This window comes from Ictidomys tridecemlineatus, chromosome 10 (genome assembly GCF_052094955.1).
Source record: "Ictidomys tridecemlineatus isolate mIctTri1 chromosome 10, mIctTri1.hap1, whole genome shotgun sequence".
Taxonomy (NCBI): Eukaryota; Metazoa; Chordata; class Mammalia; order Rodentia; family Sciuridae; genus Ictidomys; species Ictidomys tridecemlineatus.
Genome location: NC_135486.1, coordinates 78,031,407 through 78,046,707, shown reverse-complemented (window position 1 = coordinate 78,046,707; position 15,301 = coordinate 78,031,407). Strand labels below are relative to the sequence as shown.

The 15,301-nt window shown below is 36.2% G+C and overlaps 1 protein-coding gene across 13 annotated transcripts in view; it reads left to right on the top strand.

Moving 5' to 3' along the window:
* The window catches only part of Myo3a (myosin IIIA), a 235,689-nt gene that overhangs the window by 150,978 nt on the left and 69,410 nt on the right, over positions 1–15,301 (top strand). For 12 of the 13 annotated variants that reach the window (XR_005730475.2, XR_005730474.2, XR_013426693.1 and 9 more), the window contains 2 exons: positions 3,681–3,891; positions 6,892–7,039. Coding sequence is in view for 10 of the 13 variants with exons in the window: in XM_078023283.1 (XP_077879409.1) it covers positions 3,681–3,891; positions 6,892–7,039 (359 nt within the window). In the remaining 3 variants the exon portion in view is untranslated. Of the gene's footprint in view, positions 1–3,680; positions 3,892–6,891; positions 7,040–15,301 lie in introns of those variants that run through there. The other variant, XM_040277264.2, reaches the window with a different exon arrangement.

The following is a 15,301-nucleotide window of genomic DNA, read 5'->3' as shown; positions in this document are numbered from 1 at the left end:
TGATCTAACTTCCTTCCACTTAGACTTCACCTCTGAAGGCTCCTCCTTCTCCTCCTCCTAATAGCACCATAGACTGGCCACTAATCCTTTAGCACATGGGCCTTTGAGGACATTTAATACATTTAAGATCCAAACCAAAACAGTTGTAGATAAGAATACACTTACAAGCAACCAAACTAAAAAAACAATTTTGATGATTAGAATCTAGTTCTATATATCAGGAAAGTCATAGATCAAAAAACGTCAATGTTAATATTAACATGAGTAGAATGAAAATTAATTGAGCCATTTTCTGAATAGCCACTTGTGGAATAAAGAAATTTTGTTAATTTACCTTAAAATTGTTCATAATTAAACTTAAAAATAATTCCAACAAAAGCCACATTCCAAATGGTTTCACAGATCCATTGTTTCAATCCAGCAGTGGTTCTGTCTATACCATCCTATAAATGTCTGTCAAATTTGATTACTTCTCTTTATCTTCACCGTTCTTCTCCAAGACAACATCCAAGCTTCAACTGTTACCTCTTACCTGAATTAAGTGACCTCCCAATTGTTTGCTCTACATCAGGAACCAATCTTCTCCAGGTTATTTGCCACAGTTCATTAAAAAACCACTTCACTGACTTGTCAGTGGGCTCTTGGTCTCAATCTTCCTCTTCTTTCTCCTCCTTTCTTCTACCTCTTTTCTTTGTCTTCCTTTCCCTCTCCACCTCTTTCTTCCCCTCCCCTTTCCTTTCTTCCTCTTCCTCCCTCTCTCTTCCCAGTTAAACTGCTTGATTAGCCTCCCATTTCTTCTGGATAAAGATCATCAAGATTGCAACTTTGTTTTTGAAGCATTGTACCTAGCAATATGTCACCAGGTAAAATGCCGGGCTTGTAGCAGACACTCAATAAATATGTCAGATGAATGGGCAATCCAGAAATAAAAGTAGACAGATTGGAGGGAAACAGTGTTTAGAAAAAGATCCCACTAAAAGTACCAAAAATGGCATTGCAAATCAGTAGGGAAGCATTATTGTAGGGGTGTTATGGTTTGGATGTGAGGTGTCTCCCAAAATCTCAAGTGTGAGGCAATTCAAGAAGGTTCAGAGGAGAAATGATTGGGTTGTGAGAATCTTAACCTAATTAGTGAATCAATCCCTAATGGGATTAATCCAGTGGTAACTTGAGGGGGTGGGGGCGGAGTGTAGCTGGAGGAAGCCGTTAATTGGAGGTGTGGCTATAGGATAAATATTTTGTATCTGGAGAGTGGAGTCTGTCTCTGTGCTTCTTGATCACCATGATGTGAGCTGCTTTCCTCCGTCAACCCTCTCCCACCATGATGTTCTACTTCACCTCAAGCCCCAAAGAATGGAACCAGCCTTCTCTGAACTAAGACCTCTGAAACCGTGAGCCCTCAAATAAACTCTTCCTCCTCTATAATTGTGTTTGTCGGGACCTTCAGTCACAGCAGTGAAAAAACTGACTAAAAAACGAGACAATCAACTGACTAACCATTTGGGAGAGGGGATATTTGGATCCTTTCCAAACATCATATACCCAAATGAATTCTAAACGTACATAAATTTAAAAATGAAAAATCATCAACATTCCAAATGAATTACATTCATATAATCCTGATGTGAAAAACCACACGAAGAAGTTTATGTTCAGAAAACCAGAAGCAGAAATTTTTTCTTAAAAAAATGGCTATTTCACTACCTAAAAATTAAAACTATTTAATAGTAAATAAAGCATAAAGGAAATTGCCATGAAAATGAGAGAAAATATTTGCAACAAATATATCAAAACATTACTCTCTTTAAGAACTCTCGTAAATTGGGAAAAGCAGAACCTGTCAATGAAAGAAGGCAGTTTACAAAATTAAAACCACAAATAATGAATAAAAATGAAAGAAAAAGTGTTCAACTTCTAAGAATCAATTTAAACCAAATATTAAGAAGACAATGTTTTCCTCTCAATTTGGCTGTTCTTAAAAATGATAATCCACAGTACCCAGGAAATTGTGTTGAAATTCTTGGTCTTTCACTTGAGTGACAGGAGTGTAATTGATCCAGTTTTTGAAAAACACTTAAGTAATATATGTCAAAAAGCTTATATATGTTCAGATAGTTTGAATAAATTGCAATATGTGTGCCCAAAATATTTACCCCAATATTTTTATCATTATTAACATAGGAAAATAACTTAAACATCCTATAATTTAAAAGTATTAATATATTATAATACATGTCAGAATGTTATACAGCACATTAAAATTATATTTGTTAACAATATTCATCAAAATTAGCAATGCTTAAGATGTTTTATTAAGATAGATTATGCAGAATAATGGCAATAAACATGTCACAAAGTAAAGAAATGAAGAATGCATTATTATTGCTGTATGTATATATGTGACTACATGACCAATGTGTTTCTGCAACCTGTACACTCAGAAAAATAAGAAATTATACCCCATCTGATTCAAATGTATGATATGTCAAGATCATTGTACTGTCATATGTAACTAATTAAAACAAATTAAAAAAATTAAATGCAAAAAAAAAGAAATGAAGAATGTTAACTTCGATGGTAAAATTTCTGCAGTGATCCTGTATTACTTGTAGAGTGCTTTTAAAAAAGACTTTTGTTTAAGATAGAGTTTAATAATCTTAGCCACATAATAAAAAAACATCTTGTCAAGATTGCTAAAATAAGTCCAAAATGCTCAAAGTATTTAAAAAATAAAACAACTAACTTGAAAACTTATCCTGTAATGTACTAATTTGGGTTAAAATTATATTAATTCATGGCTGGGGTTGTGGCTCAGTGGTACAGTGCTTGCCTCACATGTGTGAGGCCCTGGGTTAAATTCTCAGCACCGCATATTAATTAATGAATAAAATAAAGATCCATCAACACTAAAACATATTTTTAAAATTATATTAATTCACTAGCTTTAAGCATTACTAATTTAAAATAATATTTATTTGTCATTTAATGCTTAAAAAATATTAGTTTGGGCAAAAAGTTTTTTGTTTTGTTTTGTTGCTGGTACTGGGGTTTAAACCAAGACCTTGTGCACTCTAAGCAAACACTCAACCACTGGGCTGTGTCCCCAGCCCAGGCATCAAATTTTGTGACAAAATTTAGTGATTTTGAAATATGAACCTAAGAAGAATCCTGGTCAGAGATACATGAACGTCAAGATTTAAGTGTATGCTCCTTCTGTTGTATACTGCAGAAAGTAGTTCTTATCTACTTGTTTGGGTATACCCCCCAAAGTCTAAGTAACCTTCCAATTAATTTCTGCATTTCAAAACTAAGTATATAATAATGGTATCAAAATTACATCAAATCTCCTTACTATGCTTTAAGATTAATTAGCATAATTCATTAAGTTATGCTTGACAACAAACACATCAGTAACCACTTACTATGCAGCCGTTTAACTTTGTCAGCCCATTTGGTTTAGGGTATGTCAGTACTCAGCAGCCACAGTCAGTGGAGATGAGGAGAGAAAAATGATCCTGAACAGATACAAGACTACTGCTGAATAGTAACTTATTCTTACACTATAAACAATCCATATATTTAACACTATAAACTATCCATATATTTAAGATGAATTAAGACGTTTTTATTTTGCTGCAAGTGATTTATTGACACGATTTCTACATCTATTTATCTTACAGCTGCCTCTTTGCTTTGCATTCAGGCAGATGAGCTGCAGGATGCTCTCACCTCCCACTGTGTGATCACAAGAGGAGAAACAATTATCCGACCCAACACTGTAGAAAAAGCTTCTGATGTCAGAGATGCCATGGCTAAAACTTTATATGGGCGTCTCTTCAGTTGGATAGTCAATCGCATTAACAGTTTGTTGAAGCATGATACCTTGCCAAGGTAAAAATTTCTGTACAAACTTTCTCCCCAACTGTCAGCTGATACATCTATTTTGTAATTTTCTGATTTGTGTAAGTCTCTTTGAAGATGTTTGTAATTGATATAGTTTGATTACCAAAGTTATATTTCAAGATATGCTTTGTTTCCTAATAACACCACCTTGTTTTGCCATGACTGTAAAAGTTTTTAGCTGCTGTAATATAAAAACTATAGCAGCATGAATAATCACCAATAGAAAGTGATTTTTTAAAAATCTGACATGACTATTAATATGTTCCTTTAATTAGAAGGTGCACCATGAAGAATATGCCATGTTATATAAAATGCCAGTTCAGAAGTTCTTTATTTTTGAGATTTAAATAAATCTTAAAGATAAAGGAAAATTTTTTTTTGCATTTTAAACCCCGTAAGAGCAGGTGTTATGAGCTCCCATGAAATTTGTTTTAGAAATGCACTAGAGATTGGCAGAGTGAGAATATGACATCACTAATGATCTCTGACCCTAAGTCTACAACTTTTCAAGCACCTCATCTTATAAATAAAGGTAATCTGTAGAGTATGCCTGTAATCCCAGCTATACTGGATGCTGAGGATCTGGAGAGCAAGACCCTGTCTCAAAATAAAATATAAAATCAAGGTAATTGTAGCCACCATTGACTGGAGTCCCTTACATTTACACCTAAAGCTTTGTTTTGCTATAAATTATACAAATTTTGGAAATTTGTATGCAGAAAAGCCAAATGGATGCCTACCTCAAGGTGACCTAATTCACACCTATTGGTTAAGCACAAAAAATCATTTTATACACTTTGCAAACATACAGTTTTTTTCCACTAAAATATATCCCATACTATATTATCCAAATTCTCTAAAAGATAATCTATTATTCCCTCCATGTTTTTATTCCTCAGAATTGCTTCTGTAACTGCCTACTGAACTCTACCTTACCGTAGCTGAGTTCATGGAGCACAACCCAGCTTGTCCATGATTTAATGATAGCAATGGTTTGTAGGTTCATTTGTAGCCAGCCATCTCTGTGATGTTAGGCATTCACATAAAAGTATAAAAATTCAGGATTATTTTTTACCATAAGTATAGTCTATATAATGTAATTAAAATATTTAGAGACTTGACCTCGCCTTGTTAGGTACCCTCTATCTGCATGTTTACTACTAGATGGTACCCAGCAGGGTGGTCTGCCAAAAATTCTACTATAGCCGTCACAAACTGGTAACTTTCTTTTCCATACACTAATGAAAACTATCCAAGGCTTAGACTTTTTTGCAAAAAGTTCAATAAATTAAAGTAAATCTAATTGAAGTAGTGTAGTTCAGTTCTGTCAAGATTTACACTGAGATTTTGGAGAACCCATGTTCTATGCAAGGCTTTGCCACTAACTTAGGTGACACTGGACACATGACTGCATTTTTTCTGGATCTCTTCCTCATTTGCTGTTAAGGCAAATAAATAAATAAGGGCACTGAATAACAAATCTGTGGGTTTTGTTGTGCTTTGTAGTCCTGGTGATTGAATCCAGGTCTACTTTACAACACTGGGCTATATCTCCAGCCATTTTGTTGTTGTTGTTTGAGACAGAGTCTCGCTAAATTGCCCAAACAACCTTGAACTTGTGATCTCCCTTGCCTCAATCTTCCATATAGTTGGAATTGCAGGTGTGCACCATCGCCCCACCCTCAGCCAAGTTTTAATGGTTGGTGGGCATCATGGAGCCTTTTAAGAATCTCCTGAAAACTCTCTTTGTCCTTCATTCCAAAATAAAAGGTGTCTTCATTTGTACATACCCACTGAAATATTTCACACGGTTGTGATTCCATATCCCTTGAAGGCTAGTAGCAGATCCTGTTTTAAGAATCCCTGAACTAGATGATCTCTAAGGTCCAACTTGGCTTTAACACATTATTGTTCAGTAAGCTAAATACTTACCTTAGTGGGACTCTATCTGGAAAAGAGGTTGTAAAATAATATTTTTTATAAACCAGCATAAATCTTAACAATGTCTGTCTTACCTTGACATATAATCATATAGAGTAATACTCACTATTCAGAAAAGAAACTTTCAGAAATATGTGGCTGTCCTTCTGTCCAATCTATCGCACCTTTAAAGCATTACTCATTCAGTGCTATCTCTGTCTCCAAATGTGGAAGCAGTCTTCAGTTGCTAGCTATCATTTCCAAGTCATATCCTCACAGCACTGAGCGTGACCTACACTATATAAATGGTGAACATGAAGAGGAGCTTTGGTACTTTCCTTTTGAAATGCATATGAAAATAACTTTCAGTGCATCTATTTCTTGGTAGAGGAGCAAACTTTCTGACCAAATAGTCACCTCTAGTGAACAGAAGTAAACACATGGAACAACAGAAAGAAAATGCATTTGATCAATTGTGAAATAGTATTTCACAGTATTGTAAGATGAATCCTGCTATATTTTTATCTTTCTCCATGTTACCATTTATTCTGTATTTTAAAAATTTAAGCAAGTAAACCAAAACTAGATAACAATTCTTCCACATAACTAAGATCATTTTAGTAAGATTTTTAAAATTTTTCTCCTAAAATGAAAAACTAAATATAGTCCTTAGCAGAATTTTTGCTTTTCTGGTGTAGTTTTGATAGAATATGTTTGCTGTGTTCTGAGTGCGTGCCAGATTGTACCTATGATTTCTGATTCACTCAGGGCTGTGACTTGGTACTTATAGCTCATAGGTAAACCGTTTTTTTTTCCTTTTGTTTAAGTATATAAGAATGTAGGAGTGATATCTGTAGTACAGGAAAATATTATTCTATTTCTATATTAAAATTAATGTTGCCTCCATTATCTTTATTTTCTATGGAGAGAAAGTTTTCAGCTAAGTTTAATTGTATATCCTGAAGGTATTTTTTTAGTTTAATCACAAATGGGAACTTTACCTTGCTTTGCATTACCTCCAAATGAAATAAACAAAAAGTCAAAATAATACCACTTTAATTTTTCCAGTGGGAATGGTGATGAGCTGAGCATCGGCATACTTGATATATTTGGCTTTGAAAATTTCAGAAAAAATTCCTTTGAGCAGCTGTGCATTAACATTGCAAATGAACAAATTCAGTATTATTTTAATCAACATGTGTTCACATGGGAACAGGTAAGTTCAAGTACTTGCACTAAAGATGCATGCATGTATGTTATATGCATAATTGTACAGATGAAGCAGGACCTAAACCATAGATTTAAAATCTGTCTTTACAAAAACAAAGGAAAGATTTTCTTTTCTCCATGTCCATAGTAAAAACAACAACAAAACCTAGCATGAATTTACTGTGATTTCATATGCAGTGTTCAAAGTCCTTCACTGAAAGTTGTTAATTCTTCTCCATCGCCTAGGAAGTTTGACCCTTGCAAACAAAGAAATTCTCTTTGAAATTTAAGTAAGCAGATGTGTCTAACACTTTCTCCTTCTGGAGAATGCATAGTTGAAATTCTGTCTGAAATTTCAATATCCATTTAAAATGCATTAAACTTCAGAATTCCAGTAGCTAGGCAACAGCACACAAGATAATGGATTTGATGCAAATGCCATTAAACGGTACATTATCAGGTTACAATGTGTAATTTCTGATTCAGCTTCAAAAATATTCTTCCTTAGAGAAAAAGCAGTGACTTACTTGAATTGCATTTGGCAAAACTGTCATATTAAGTTTTTAAAATTATTTCATTAAGTCAAAAATCATCATGTTTAATATTCTTCAATATTAAATATGAACTTCATTATTTTGTTTTATGTTTACTGATTGGAACTGGTGTTCTAACTTAAGTTCAAGATAAATTACAGGTACATGAGTCACCTTTATTTAAAATATTTAGGCTTATTGAGAGTTTATTTTGAAAGTACATTTTGAAAACAATTCTTTTTAAATTTTGTTTTGTTTCATTTTGGGGGGTGCTAGAGTTGGAATGAAGGGCCCTGTTCTTGCTCCATGCACTCTACCACTGAACCTCTAGATCCTGACTTGTCTTAATCCAAATATTGAACAAAAATGTAAGACTCTGTTTTTCAGCGCTCTCTCTCTCTCTCTCTCTCTTCTCTCTCTCTCTCTCTCTCTCTCTCTCTCTCTCTCTCTCTCTCTCTCTCTCTCTCTCTCTCTTTCGCTCTCTCTCTCTCTTTCGCTCTCTTGCTCTCATCTATACCAGGATCTGGTTGCACCAAATATTCATTCCCTGTCTCTTCTTATGCCCCTTCTTCTCCCCTTCACCCCTCCCCATAGCATAGATACATGATGAAATTGCTTTAAAATCTTAAACAAACAAACATACACAAACACACACACACACACACACACACAAAGAGTAAAAAACAATCCACAAAGGCTTCTCCACTCTGCTTATCTGTTCAGACCTGGCCTCCCTTCTCCCATGGTTGAGTTCCTTCACAGTAGTACATGGCATTGCATTGACTTCTTCCCCAACTGGGAACACTTTAACAGGCAGCACCTGACCCTACCCTCCACCATATCCCTGGAATGGCCCAGTCTCATCAGTCATTAGTACATTTTTGCTTCTTTCAGTAGGATATAAGCTCCTTTAGGTCCAAGATCATGCCCAAGATTAATTCTTCTTGTATTTGCTGTACTTGCTGAGATTTAGCAAGTTCTCAATAAATGTTAATTAAGTTAGTATCTTGCTTTCATGCCTCACAAAACTCGCAGAATCCATTCACACTGGAGACTGGAACAAGTAAGTTTCGTTTGGTTTGGTCTTTTTAATATGGTGGATCCTACTCTTTGGAACCAGGGGCATCCTCATGTATCTCCCATTGAATTAATTAATGACGTGCATTTGCTATACCTTTAATAGTTTTCTTTCTTGGGGGGTTGGGGTTAGAATTGGGTTTTATTGGAACTAGTCCTAAACCTATATACACAAATTTCAATAATCACTGCTATTTACATTTTATAGAATATAACAGTTTACAAATCACTTGGTTTGTTAGCCTTGAGCTTCATCTATGATTCCAATGTACTTCGTTTGTCTTTTGCCTTGCTACAAAAACTATTCTTATAAGACCCTTTAAAATACCCTTGGGGTAAATAAATAGAAGGAAGACCAGTCAAGTTGAGGAAGGGTAGTAAGGAGAGAGAGGAGAGGAGGGAAAGGGGAAGTACTGGGGACTGAAGTGGAGCAAATTATATTTCATGCACGTATGATTTTATCAAAATGAACCCCACTATTATGTATAACTACAATCCACTGACTAAAACATTTTAAAAGTATCCTTGAGAGAGCTTCAAAATAAAATAACTCAAAATGTTTGCCAAACAAAACTAAAAATTCCACTAGAATTTCAGAATTACCCAAAGCACCTTGAGGAATGAAAAGCATTCCCAATCCTTCTCAGTGTTATTATCACACTTTTCTTGGTCAAATAGAATCACGGGTTTGACCTGAGAGCTCCTTAGTTTAACAGAGCAATTACTACGCATTAGTAGGGTGTTGTGTTCCCTACTTCATGTGACATTCAAATGATCTGGCCAAATACCTGGCAGGACACCTACCTTGGACAGCACCTTTGCAGGTGAAACATTATGGTTCTATTGTTTTACCACATTGGAACATATGCTGAGAATTTTTTTTATCCCAATTTTAATTTATATATAACATACAGTGGGACACACCAACACAGTTCTTCACAAAGATATTTTGAATGTTATTTTCCCTTTGCCTTCTGTTATTAAAAAAAATAATCAGAAGACAGCAGTAAAACATTTTTAGTGAAAGAATTTATGTTGGTGGCCTACTCTCTAGCTTGCCGAGTAGATAGCTTTATATTTCTTGGAATGGTTACCTCCAAGTAACCATTTGTGTTACTTTCAAAACACTTTCTTAAACATTTTCTAAGCCTGGAAGTCCCTGTTATCCATTTACCAGAAGCTGAGCTTCTTTTCTCTATACAGTCTCCTTTACTGTGGACATTAGTCAGATGCCTCAGAATCTCTTAACAATCAACCTATAGCACCCAGAACTTGTGTACCTTTCTCATTATCTAGAAGAGAAATGATCGTTATAAGCATTATCCTTTTAGAGTGTATAAGCCGTGAAAATTTCCTGGTGCATATTTCACAGCACTTGAAGTTTCCATACACTCCCAGTCCTAGAAGAACTATATTATGTATATAGTTTCTTAAAAAATAATTTATTTATTTATTCTAATTTGTTATACATGACAGCAGAATGCATTTTTGTGGATATATGATTTTCTGAGGCAAGGTAAGGATTGAAGTTGCAGGACTGGAGTGACTATCTACAAGATGCAAAATCCAACATCAGGGCAACACAGAAAGGGACAAGAGTGATGAGAATAGGACCCATTAGGGAGAGAGGAGATGCCTGGCGTGAAAGAGGTTTGGGAGAGAAAAGATGAATTGATGTTGCTTGAGTTTGCATTGGTGCCAGACACTCTGATGTTATGTGTGCTGTCTTGTTTAATCATCATTAGAATCAAATGAGGTAAACTTTAACTTTGTTTAGGGATGGGGATAAGGAGAGAGTCTGGAAGGGAGGGGGTATGGGGATAGGAAAAATGATGGAATGAGATGGTCATCATTACCCTAGGTACATGTATGGAGACACAAATGGTGTGATTTTACTTTGTGTACAACCAGAGACATAAAATGTGTGTACTATGAATTGAAATGCATTTTTTTTTCATTATGTACATTCTGAAATACTTCTCTGTAATTTCTTCTGCTGTGCTGGCCATGGATTCTAATAATGTAGCATCTTGGTTTGTTTGGGACACTTTCTTCCCTTGATTTTTCATGTGGTTCATGTGTCTTCCTTTCTAGCACAGTGGATCCCAGGTGTTAAAGTTTTTACCCTGTAGGCTTATAGTGTCCCTGCAGGGATCTAATACCTCTTGTTTAAGGGGAAGAACAATATTAACAGATCCCAATACAAACAATATACGCCCTTAAACCACATAGCTGCTATTAAGACGTTTATGGTTTTGTCACAATATACAGAAATGTTGAGTTTAACAATCATCTACAATATAAACAGTAGGTTTGCAAAAGGGTCTACAGTTTCTGATGATGGACAAAGAGAGAATCAGGGGTAGGGATTAGGATGAGATGTTATGGAGGTAGGAGGTGAGAATGTAGAGTTATGAGATCTTAGGAAACTTGAAAGAGGAATCAAAAGAAGTTGGCTAGTAGCAGGAGAAAAGAGATAAAGTGATTTGGGGGAGACAAGTAAGTGGGAAGACAATAGAGAGAGCACAACAAATATAAAAATTAAGAAAAATAAAATGTAAAAATAGGAGATAAAAGAATATACAACAAAAGTGTAATATATTATTCAGACATCCCAGTCCTTACTAGTCAATTCATGAAAAGTACTTGGTTTCACTAATGTTGGGGATGTGAGGGCAGGAGAAGAGAGAGGAAAAAAGAAGGAAAAAGAAAAGAAAAATCTAGAAGGAAAATACAAGGATTGCTTTTGTGGGAGTTCAGTATCTTTCTTGCCTCTCTTCTCAGCCAATAGGTGGGGTTGTCTGTTGTTTGCTGGTATCTCCACCCTAGGATGATGAAGGCCATTAGGGTGGGAGGTTTGGTTTTGAGGTGTAGCTCTTGGAATGGGGTATAGCGCTTGCTGGTCCCCAATGGGAAACTGCACCCCAAGGACCTCCTCTGGGGCCTGCTTGTGTGATGTGAGCACCTGGTCTTATCTCCTTATGTCACCTGTAGACCTCACAATTCCTGGTCTCTAATTTAGTCTCTAAACTGTATCTCTTCCTGTCTACTTCCCAATCCAGAACCTCTCTCTCTAGAGGTCTTGTGGGTTGAGCTCTGGAGGCTGTGCACTTGCCACAGAGAGCTGTTTTGCATTGGGCAGTTCAGGGCCAGGCTCTGTGAGCGACGCAGCCACAAGCACTGTGCTGAGTTAGTCGCTGCAGGGGAGAGGGGAAATTGGGGGCTACAGGTACTTTATATTGCTTCCAGGCCCCAGCAGGTGTCCCATGCTGGCAATTGCCCCAAAGATGGTGACAAAGGTGTCCCAAGATGGAGTGGCTGCTTTCAGTGATGGGGTGTCGGGTTGGGTTGAGCCTGGTGGTGGCATTGAGAGGCGTGTTCAGAGATGCAGCTTGTGGTGTGCAGTGTTGTGGCTGGTGGCTGTCTCCAGACCCTGTCCTGTGTCCCCAGGTGTAGGCTACCATGTGTACAGGATTATGGCAGTGGTTACAGTGTCCCAGGATGGAGGCAACCAGGGGAGCCCCATGATGGTAGATGGGGGTCCTCATGGGAGTGGCAGCTGGAGGTCCTGCATGCAGGCAGCAGCTAAGTATCCTTCATGGGAGCTGCAGCTGGGTTTCCTCAGTGGGTGGATGGCCAGGGGTCCAAGGTGGGTGCTGAAGCCCATGGTCCTGTGTGGGCAAGTGGCCAGGAGTCCAGCACAGGAGCAGCTGTCAGAGGTCCTCTAATAATTTGCAGAGAAACAGTATTCCCACAACTAGAATCCCAGGTCACAAAGCAACACAGAATGCAGCCCCCTTCTAGCCTGCCATCTTGAATCCCCTGTGTATATTGATTTTAATAACATTTAAATCAACTTTTATCTAAAAGCAATAGGGTGAGAATTAGATGATAATCTGCATGCCCACCCCTTTAAATGAAAGATGAGGAGAATATTTGTATTCTTTTTTAAAACTTGAGACTGAAACTTTTCTGAATGAACTACACCTGAAAATATATCATCTTCTCTCAATTGTATTAATTCCCCTAATGTAGTACTCATATTTTAGCTTTCCATGTAACATTTCTCTAGTATTAGTGTTGACTTCTATGTTAGCCCAGAGGGCAGCAAGAAAGTTATACCATTTCCAACAAGGAAGTTTTGTTGTTGTTGTTTGTTTGTTTGTTTATGACAGCTTTCACTCTGCATTTCCACAGTAAAAAGATAGCCAAGGTTTAGGCTGTGTTTGTTCTTATTTATATGTTTTCTGATGGTCTTCTATATGAAAGAGAGTACAAAAGTAATAAAGTATGATAGAAAATTTGAAGTTCTGTGAGTTACATGTCTGTGAGTTAAAATCCCATATTAAAATCCCACGTTAGAAATGTACATCCTTTCTCAAAGGAACACTTGTGCTGGGGCAGTAGCATGGGTTTTACCCTTTGTTTTAATTTTGCACCATTGTAAAATAGAAGGAATGAACAAAAGAAATGAACCATGCTCCCTAATAGTTTTTATTTAAAAATAAGGGGAGCACAGGCCAACCATAGTGTGGTCAACCTTAGGCATGAATTCGAACTGGAACAAATGCCAATTGCCCTTTAGGACAGTTGAGCACCCAGAACACATATATGATGGTACACACCATTGTTTTAGAATCCTATAGATTCATTCTTCTGCCCTACTTGCCCATTTTTGCTTTAGATAAGTTTTCTTCATACATTAAAGCAGCACATTTGACTAGTTATTAGCGGGACTAACATTTGTTTTTAAAGTGAGCTATTAATGTTTGTTTCTGCACAAAGATGTGCTTTTACATATATCATTTATATTGCACCCGTGGGTTTGGAACTGAAAGCTAAAAGTAATTTTATAAGCAGGAAACTATTTACAGCACATAATGGAAACAATAACTGCAATTATGGCTCTTGCTTCTCCTGTGGAAAGTGATGTGTATGGCTTTCATCTCCAGCTGTTCACATCCTAAAGTTTAAAGCTTTTGAAATTTTGGACATGGACTCATAACACATAATTTGAAGCAGTTACAAAGAATAAAAATTCATCCAATACACAACACCTAGATTTTTCAAATTTTTTAACATTACAAAATAAAAAGAATCAATCATCTGATAAAAACTGCATAGGCAATTAAAAACAAACCTCTTATAAATGTCTTCACATTGTTTTGATTTAAAGTGTGACTTTTTTATTTCATATCTTAATTTCTTCCCTATTAAGTCATCTGCGTGGGATGTTGGTAACATGTATCTTATTTCGGCTCTCCAAGAAATAGAGCCCATTTTATAGGCGTTTTCTTTAAACATTATGACACTCAATACATTTAGAAGCCCTTGATACAGTAAATCTCCTTTTTTATATGCTCAGTCAAATTTGGGGCTATCACTTGAATCACATCCAAATGTTCCTTGTGTCTTACACACTGAACATGAAAGCTGATGCCCTAATCATGAGTTATATCTGGGTGCCCTGCGGCAGCCCCTGGTGGGAACATGTCACTTCCTCAGGCTCCTGGGTCCTACATTTCTTAACAGCCAAACTGAGTAGGAGTCTTTCTTTTTCAATGATGAAGCTGAGCCAATACCTTCAATGTGATGTGAAGATTCATGGTATTTATTTTGATCATTTGCTCATATTTTAAATATTTTTAAATTTTTGATAAAAATTATTTTAATGAAACATACAATTGGGAACAGAGAGCTGTATAACTACTCTCATTTTCTGCATGTGAAATTACAGCACACTGTTGACAGACTGAAATTTTTGCTAAAGATATAAACAGAACAATAAGGAAGAAACAGTTGAAGGTAAAAGAGATTCTGGCTTGCTTATAGAAAACTACATTTCTGAATTCCTAATCCAAATGTCTCCTTACTGTAAGGAGATACCTGACAACAAATGTAGATTTGTAAAATCTTTTATGAATTGTAAGGCATTTTCAAGAATATCATACATAGAAAATTGGGATTTTTATCTCAACATGTGTAGCACACATCTTTTTCTGAGTAGTGAGGTTATTCTAGAGAGCACCATTCTAAAACTCCTCCAAAGTTCAACAAAATGTGCATAAAATAAAACATGGACATTTTATTAGGAATTACCTGAAATACCTTCTTATTAGATTATTTGTCAAATTCTAAGTTAATGACCATTGACACCTCAAATTAATGATGAACAACATACCCTGTGACTCACAATCAACATTAACATGATAACTAATAGGATCATCAATATCAGCTTTGATACAGGAAGAAAGAGATTTTAAATTATAAATATTATTTTACATCAAGAGTCTGGAATTTGGGCTGGGGATGATGCTCAAGCGGTGGCGCGCTCGCCTGGCATGCGTGCGGCCCAGGTTGGATCCTCAGCGCCACATGCAGACGGAGGTGTTGTGTCCGCCGAAAAATAAAGAATGGATATTGAAATTCCCTCCCTCTCTCTCTCTCTCTCTTTCTCTCTCTCTTCTCTCTCTCTCTCTCTCTCTCTCTCTCTCTCTCTCTCTCTCTCTCTCTCTCTCTCTCTCTCTTTAAAAAAAAAAGTCTGGAATTTTATAACATGGATTATTAATACTTTATTTTCTTCATTTTTATTTTTAAATGCTTAGTTATTTTATTTGTCATTATTAAAAATTATATATACTGTGTGTGTGTGTGTGTGT